At 38.4% G+C, this 8,658-nt stretch overlaps 1 protein-coding gene and 1 pseudogene across 3 annotated transcripts in view; one reads left to right on the top strand and one right to left on the bottom strand.

Moving 5' to 3' along the window:
• Positions 1 to 265: 265 nt before the first annotated feature.
• Positions 266 to 4,796, bottom strand: LOC148721714 (uncharacterized; annotated as a pseudogene). Its single transcript, XR_015992176.1, has 2 exons — positions 2,550 to 4,796; positions 266 to 1,701 (listed from the first exon to the last, which is right to left on the bottom strand). The product of XR_015992176.1 is annotated as an uncharacterized LOC148721714 (transcript).
• Positions 4,797 to 4,820: 24 nt separating this feature from the next.
• The window catches only part of LOC111347183 (uncharacterized), a 28,124-nt gene continuing 24,286 nt past the window's right edge, over positions 4,821 to 8,658 (top strand). The window contains exons 1-3 of one of the 2 annotated variants that reach the window (XM_088734928.1): positions 4,821 to 5,069; positions 5,553 to 5,675; positions 6,528 to 7,224. In XM_088734928.1, the coding sequence (XP_088591054.1) occupies positions 6,540 to 7,224 (685 nt within the window). In that variant the 5' untranslated portion in view covers positions 4,821 to 5,069; positions 5,553 to 5,675; positions 6,528 to 6,539. The remainder of the gene's footprint in view (positions 5,070 to 5,552; positions 5,676 to 6,527; positions 7,225 to 8,658) is intronic. The other variant, XM_088734929.1, reaches the window with a different exon arrangement.

Genomic DNA, 8,658 nt, shown 5'->3' with positions numbered 1-8,658 from the left:
GCCACCAACGAACTAAGGCCAACCGCATAGAGGGACTGTTGCTAAAATGATTTGCATACCCATGTCGTTTGGGTGACATGATCCACAGATTTGGACGAAATTAATTGCTAATAACAGGACAGACAAATAAAAAAACTAACATCAATTTGCTTTTTATGTACTTACAAGTTTTTAAAAATAACATGATAACTGTGGGGACTCTGGTTGTCTCATCACTTAATCTTCTGTACCAAAATAAAAATAAGGGCTTGTGTTATAATCAAAATTTTGTTTCAAAGTAATGTGCCCAGTTTTATATTATAGCAATTCATGTAAATTTTAAAGTTCTATACATGGCGTTAATTTCTCATCAGTAATATACCTTTTGAGGATAAGTAATTACAATGTATATGCTGGTATGAATAATTGTGTCATCAACAAATTATATAAAATGTAATACAGAAAGCATGAAGACATCACAAGCAATAAAAAATATGTTAAGCATAAAAAATATGTAAGCAGTCAATTTCATCACACTAACTGACTCCAACTGAAGTAGATGGTGATTCTTTTGATCAATGAAGTTAATATGTACCGGACTGTTGCTTTGGTTGGGGCCGATACAATCATAGTTTAAAAAAAATGTTTTTAAAAGAGTAGCTCAAAAGATATCCAACAATATTACAAAAAATAAAGGCATGAAATATATGTTTCAGGGTAGAATATTGTAAATCTTCAAATAAGTGGTGCCCAGGGTACTTATTCAAAGTTTGAGTTAAAACAGTAGGGTGCTCATTCAAGAGGGATCCTTTTCAGTTCACTTTAAACATGTCCACAAGCTGAATTGAAAACAAGTATTAATGTTCAAATCTGGGCCAGGGAAGGGGGCAGGGTGCTTATTTCAAATTTTCGTGGATAGGAGAGTGCTCTTCTTTTTTAAATTTTTCTTTTCTAATATTGGCATAAGCATCTTATACTGCTGTTGTTGCTGTTGAGCCATGTAGGTTTGCATTTGTAGCAACTGCTGCTGTTGTTGTTACTGGAACTTTTGTTGTTGTTGTTGTTGTTGCTGCTGCTCCTGTTGTAACAGCAGTTGCATCAGGCTGTTATGCTGCTAGTCAAGCAATTGCTGCCTCTCAGTCTCTCTCTCCAACTGCACAGATCTTATTTCTATATCTCTCTCTTTTAGCCTGTTCTCTTCAGTTGCCTGCTCCCTCAAATAGGCCACCATTTCAGTTCCATTGGATTGCCTCTTTTTGGCCTTGTTTTGATTTCCACCATCCCCATCTGAAAGTGACCATTTCTTCGTTTCACTCAATGACTCCATGGCTTTGAGCCTGATATCCTTAGCTTGCTCTTGTTCTTTCTGTTATTTCTCTCTTGTGTTTTCATCCTCCTTGTCTCTTGACTGATCACAGGCCTCAGCTCTCTCTATGATTTCTTTGAGTAGTCTGTCCAGCTTGGTTGGCTCAGGACTGATGCCACTGGCTTTTAACTATTGTGAAGTCTTTTTTTTTTTTTAATTTTTCCACCAGGACCATATAATGATCTCTTACAGACCTCTTGTTAACTTTAAACACTGCTCTTTTGTTGAGAATGTTGGCAATTTTCTCCCATGCCTGTGCTCTGCCCACAGTCTTCTCTTTAGCCCTGTATGGCTCAGCCTGCAAGACTTCATGGCACAGGAGAATGTCTTTCTGTTCACTCCATTCCATTTTACCACTGTTTTAAACAATGCATGAAATTTCAGCCTTTAAAAGATAACTTATACAAGTATCCAGTTAGCTTACATGAACATCATCCCCAGTTGATCTGATATGATTAAAAAATGCAGTGTTAAACTTCTCTGTAGCACATGTAAATATAAGTCCCCCCAATTATACATTACTTCCAGTTTTCGAGCGTACACCCTACTTTTGGTAAAAATTTATATTTTTCATTCCCAAGCTGAAAATCCTTCGTTTCCCAGCGATTTTAGGCTAATTTAAATGTTCTATACAGAGGATAGTAGTACGTCAGTAAAGTAATTAATATGAATTCTACCAGTTAGCCAACAAATGGCATGGCCGGTATATAACCACCACAGTTGCAAACTGTCTTGAATTCTCCCAGCCAACCTCGTGTTTAGATGAGGCTATATAAACACGGAAAAAGTGCTCTATTACTTAAGCTTAAATAAATTGCTTTACGTGTAAGAGTAAGTTTAATAGCTGCAACACACATTTTATTTTCAAACCAGTTTGGGCGGTATCACGGCTACCTATATTCTTTAATTTCCGTCAATCTCAGAGAGTCCTTTAGGAAAGATTACTAGAGAAAAAAGTGTGTACATTCGTATAGCTAGATGTCGCACTTTGAGCCGGGCCGGACAAAAAACATAAACAAAATAGGAAATGCCGACTGCTTGTTGCACAAAACTAACGGACGACTTTTGGTATTTATCTGTTGTAGCGAAGTTAAATTTAACCTAAGGTTAAGAATTTTTTTCTCAAAGTACGCATTACGCTAAGCTACTTGCAAGACTACAGAGATTTTTGTCCACAACAAAATTAAGCTGCATGACAACTAACCTCGAGGATCTGCCTCGACCAGCGTAATCTCCTCCTTCACCGGGAACTTGCAAGCTTGACATGACTACAAGTACAACAGCCGAGAAAATTTAATGTGGTTATCGGAGTGAATGACATCAAATCATCTTCGAAGTACGGCAATTTTAATCTCAAATCCACCTGTATTTCTGCGTTCTCTCCAGGACGTCAAACTAAGTGATCCTGCGTTGTCGACGTAACCTTTCATCAGAGACGGACGGTGTATCCATAGCAACGGCTAACGACAGCTGAAAAATCACTTCCGGCTTTTTCTTCTCACTCATGGATCAAATTTCCACATATATATCGAAAGTTCGAGAGTAGGTTATTCAATTCTTGAACATCAACAGTCCAAGGAATTATTAAGCTTTAGCTTTATTTACAATAATTTACGCATCGCAAAAGTTTAAAATATTAAATTTTACGCAAGTTATTTGAGATTTAAATTCAGTTCTAAGTGTTGCTGATATAAACAAACCTATTTTGCATAAGGTTTGTCTGATTTTCAACATGCTTTAGCCTTATATGTTCTACCTTTGATGCTCCTTTCTTTGGCGAGCAAACGACATAAGTCTGTCAATTTAATTAATGCTAGCTAGCGATCGGCACAGATAGCAGTCGTCGCGCTTCACCCAAGAATAGAGACCCTATGTAATAACATCTTGCATCGACATTTACAAGAGGCCCTTTCCGTGATGCAGTCACTTATTAAACCATCTTATTTTATTTATTTTAAGAAATTAATACAAGATCTCAAAGGACATTAGAAATCTGTAAAAATGCAGTCATATCCAAAGTTTGTTTGCCTACCACTGCAACCTTTCCCATAGGATCTTAGAAAAAATTTATTTGCTATTCAAGCATTGTATTGCCACTGCGATGACTGCAAACTGCAAAGGGTATTTATAACTCAGCCCATAACTCAACCTACTCAGAACTCAAATAGAAATTCAAGAACATTAACAAGAAGCAACAATTTTTTTCATTGTGATCAGCTTGTATAAAACTTGTATTTTGTATAAAATTTTGTATCAATATATCTGCAGGTTTTGCATACACTTTTTGTTGATTTATGTAATCTCAATAAAAATAATAATAATATACTTTATACTAATTAAGTGTGTAAAATGTCTAACATAGCTAACACTTTATAATGATTTTCATTATTCATCAGAAAATAAATGATTGGTGAATGAATATTGTCCAGAGTTTGGTCTGTCCATTTGATGAGACACAGGTGCAGATGGCATAAAGGCACTAGGCTGACTTTCATGGCAGTAATGAGCTTGTGGTGGGGGAAATCTCTCTTGAGGCAGCATTATTTGTCTCAATCAGCCAAAGCCATCAGCGATTGAGTTGGTCATTCTTTCCATGTTGGCAAACATCTTGTTCATATACTCAGCATGCTGCTTGTCTGTGACTTGCATCCTTTCTAGCATTTGCTTTTTGATTTTCAGTTCCTCTTGAGCACAAGTCACCAACTGGCTGTCATTTGGAAGTTAGCGTTTAAGCTTTTCATGTTTTATGACCAGCCAGTTTTGAATTAAGCAAACTCCTTCTTTCTTGTACCACAGTGGAAGGTAATATCTCTTCTATGTCTTGACTGAGAATTGTCTTCGATGTTATCAGTAGAGATGGAACTTATCGGGCAATCTGGAGTACTACTACTACTAGAGCGACTGATTTCTTCAGAATCAGTAGACATTTCTGAAAGTTCTGTTGTCTCAATACCAGATGATATGGTAGTAGATGCAGGAGAACCACCCCATATCTGTTCACACAACTCAAAGAAGAGTAGAACTACTCTGCCATTGCCGCTTCGTCTACCATCGTCGACAGCTAAACGATACTTTTGTCTGATTGTTTTCAACTTGGATGTTAGAATCGCCTTCGTCATTTGAGTTCTTGAATGTGGATATTCTTTTCCTAATGCCTTTGCTTCTTCAGGGGTCGGATAATGTTCTACAAACTTGTCGTGAATGTCCTGGTATTTGCTTTGACAAGACTCCCAATCGATGTTCTCCATTTCCTTCGATGTTTTCTACTTCATTGTAGAACTAAGCAACAATTCCACTTCGTCATCGGACCAAGAGAAGTAATCTGTCTTATCTCTGGCATTAGTTGTTTGCTTTTTACGCCGTGACATCTCAAGTTTGAACGAAGCAAGGAAAACGCAACGAAATCCTCGTGAACAGTTGGCGGTAGAGGGACCTATCGCGGGCTCAATGTTCTGCTTACTGGAGAATGCTCAAAGCGAGATAAAGCAGTTGTGCCTCTGACAAAACGCTGTAGTGTGGGCGCAGAAGATATTATCCGTCTTCATATGTGAACGGAAAACTTTTGTTCCGTTTTTGCACCTAAAGTTGCGTTTTCAAATTTATCCGGCATAGTCTCGACGAGGCCTCAGTTGGTCGTGACTGTATTCTTTTTGCGGAACGTATCTGAGAAACTAGCACAGCGAACGCCTGACGAGCGAGTGGTGTGGCTGTCAGTCATTTTGAGGTATGTCGTGATTATTTCTTAACTAACACATCATTTCGGGAGTTTGATCGCTCTGATTACTATCCCTACTTTTAATCGCTTCTTTTCTGCATAAGCTGAATTAATTTTCAAGACTTTGAACTCGGTTTGTAAAGTAGAAAAGCTCTAGCGATTGTAAGTAACGCAATGGCCTTGCGTTAAATCTAAACTGTATGCAACAACTAGATACTAAACACCACCTTTCAAGATTAAACTACTTTGTCGAAAGTGAACGAAGGCAGTCGCTTGATTTCGTCGAGTATTAACAATTTCCCACGTTTGATTTATTAATTAAGAATGGAAAACCTGTAAATATTCAAGATTTTAACGTGTGGTGTAGTCGAAACAGTGAGATGCTGTGGTAATATTCATCTCACAATTTTCCTATAGTTAGATACCAAACAAAAAATAGAGATTCGATATATGGCTTCAACTTTTCAACCAATGTTTTTTTTTTTTAATCAGATATTTTTCAGCCCTAACTGGGAAGATCAAGGAAGCTTGAGACTGTAGACTTGTGTGTAAACACGATCGGACATTTTGACGGTGTTCAGGCGAGCGGAAGCAAGCGCGAGACGTGCGAGAGAGGTGAGACACGCGCGAGAAGAGTAGGGCAAATTTAATAACGCGATTATACATGCTGTGTGGTATCGCTGAGTATTTTTACGAATTGTGCTGTATTTTGACGAGCCCGTAGGGCGAGTCAAAATACAAAGACGAGTAAAAATACTTAGTGCTAATACGCAACAAAACGTCTAATAAGAGATTTATTATCCAACACGCTAAATTGTTATTTCAGTGAGGGCGAATTTCGTGGATATTTCTGGAGTACAAAATAATATCGCATGATATTTGTACTCGTCTCGCGCGTTATTTGTGCTCTACGAAGTACAATTGGATAATAAATTGGTTTTATTCGCTTCTCCTCTCGCACGTGTCTCGCCCTTCGCACTTGCCTTGCGCTTTCCATAGAAGAGTTCTGTAGGCCAAACACAAACAGTCAAGGAAGTTCATTATTGACAGTTTAAGACGTGCATAGTCCGCGAAGCATTCTTTTCCATTTCGTTTCACCCTGTACGGCAGGTGAAATTTCTTAATGGGAGTCTCAAATTGCTGCCTTTCAGACCCTACATGGACCTAACTCTAGCCCAGTGCACGCTTCTCGTTCATTGTGAAAAAGGAGGGGAAACGAAAAAAGACTGCATGTCAAATTAAGAAGCGCCTCAATTCAATGTTTATTTAATTCAGACAGAACGCTAGTCGCTTACTGCAAAAACTCCTGACCCAAAAAGAAAATCATGGAACTCGCTCAAGATAAGAATATTTAGATTGTAATAGCAAGGCCGTTCTTTATACAAAATAGAACTGATTACTCCTGATTCATAGCTACTTTTAAAAGTTGTTAGTGATGTGACGGGTTTATATCTCTCATCATTATAGGAACGATTCTACATGGCTTCTGCACCGGCACCATCGTTTCGTTCCACAAAGGAGACAACTAATTACGCCCGGTTATGCATACTTCTGGTAGATGTCGGCTCACATGTCCTGAGAGAGACTTTTGACAAGAAGCGTCCACCAGGAAACCTGGACAAGGTTTTGTTAAGTCCTTCGATTCATTCTGCTTTAAAGTCGCTCCGAAACAAAAAAGTCATTAATCCTTCCCAGTGGGGCAAACTGTATCCTGCCATCAAATCCTCAGTCTCATCAAGAAACTTCGACATCACGCTTCTTACGGTTCTGCTGAGAAACATTTGTGGTCTTGTTCCACCACTTACCGGCTGGGATACACTTCCTCCTGCAGTGGACACAACCCCTGAGGCAGATATTGTACGCATCAAGAGCTACAGAAACACCGTTTATGGTCATGCAAGCGAGGCTTCAGTTGATGAAAAAACGTTCAATCAGTACTGGCAGGACATACAAGACGCACTGGTGAGACTGGGAGGGGCAGGTTACCAAAGTGCAATCGATGATCTGAAAAAGGAATGCATCGACCCTGATTTCGGAGAATACTACAAAGAGCTTCTTAAAGAGTGGGTGATGGATGAGGAAAGCATCAAGGAAAGATTGGATGCAATCGAAGAAAAAATTAGTAAAAAAGATGACAAGAGTGTAAAGAAAATAGGACCTGAAGGTAATTATTGAGGTAACTTGTTTCTATCGTAGCTCCGCAGACCACTACTTTGCAGTATCATGAACACAAAGTCAAGGAAACCCGTTCCAATTCATGACCTTTTTTTAAAAAAAAAACATGATAAATTTAAGAGAGGGACACCCACTTAGCCCTTCCCTCTGCGTGGTCCACGTAGCCCCTCCCTCTGTGTTGTCCACATAGCCCTTCCCTCTGCGTGGCCCACTTAGCCCCTCCCTCAGCGTTGTCCTTGTGAGACAGAGAATAGTGAGGAAGCCGGAAAAATTTATGATAAAGAGACATAAGTTTCTGATACAGCTAACAGGCAAACATGATTTCATGAGTGATTATATTGATATGATTTTTTATCCAATAACCTTTATCATAAATGCATTTTGATTGGATCTTTCATAGGATATATTGGAGCCTAGAAGTGTAGATCACAACACCATAAGAATCCTTCTGCTTCTTTATCATTTAAAAGAAATAGGAAAATAGAATGACCTATGCACCTTGTCCAATTGCTCTTTCCATTTAAGTTTGTTGTCAGTGACCACTCCTAATAATTTAGTATTAGCTGTCTTTCCAATCATGATGCATTCAAACAATTAAATCACACAACGACATTCAATTGATGAAGTAAGTAGCAACGTTCACTTTCTTACCTCTGTAAATCAAGGTTTGGATCTGTCCTGGGACATTCCAGGATTATGACATGAACAAATATACCGCAAAAAGTGGTGCGAGATTCGCCACAAGTGATGTGCCTCTATTATGACGATGTCTATAGTTACTGCCTTTTTACAGATCAAAGTCATTACCACACGTTGTACAAAAAAGACTGGGTCTGCGCAAAGATCATGCTCTGCTAAACAAACAACCAATTGTGTTAATCAGTTAATGACATTAATATTTTGAATGACAAGACTGATCATAACAATTTCCACACGATAGATTTCAATGACATTTGAAAGCGGAGAGAAAATGACAAAAATCCCTGATACCAACGTGATAACTTGTTTCGTGTGTAATAAAACCAGGAAAGGGTGCCTCATTCTCGAAGTGATCTTTTTCTTACTTGAAAGCTATTCGTTGTAGTCATTAATTTATAGATGGTTAGATTTATTATTTGCTAAGTTGATCAAGTTGTTTAACATAATTGATTGGACAACAACGAACATATGAAACATATGAGTGAACTGCGGTTATGAGACGTATATGAGCACGATCCTTCGCAGTAAAGCACTATTTGAGCAATAGTGAAAATCAGACCTGAAAAAAATTTCAGGCCTGTACGGGATTCGAACCACTGACCTCTGCGATACTAGTGCAGCGCTCTACCAATTGAGCTAACAAGCCAACTGGGAGCAGGCCATCAAATTAATTCGACATAAACCCGTAGATGATAAATCAAACAACAACAAACATATGAAACAT

The sequence above is a fragment of the Stylophora pistillata genome, chromosome 10 (genome assembly GCF_964205215.1).
Source record: "Stylophora pistillata chromosome 10, jaStyPist1.2, whole genome shotgun sequence".
NCBI classification, from domain to species: Eukaryota; Metazoa; Cnidaria; class Anthozoa; order Scleractinia; family Pocilloporidae; genus Stylophora; species Stylophora pistillata.
This window is presented reverse-complemented; position numbering and strand designations above follow the sequence as displayed.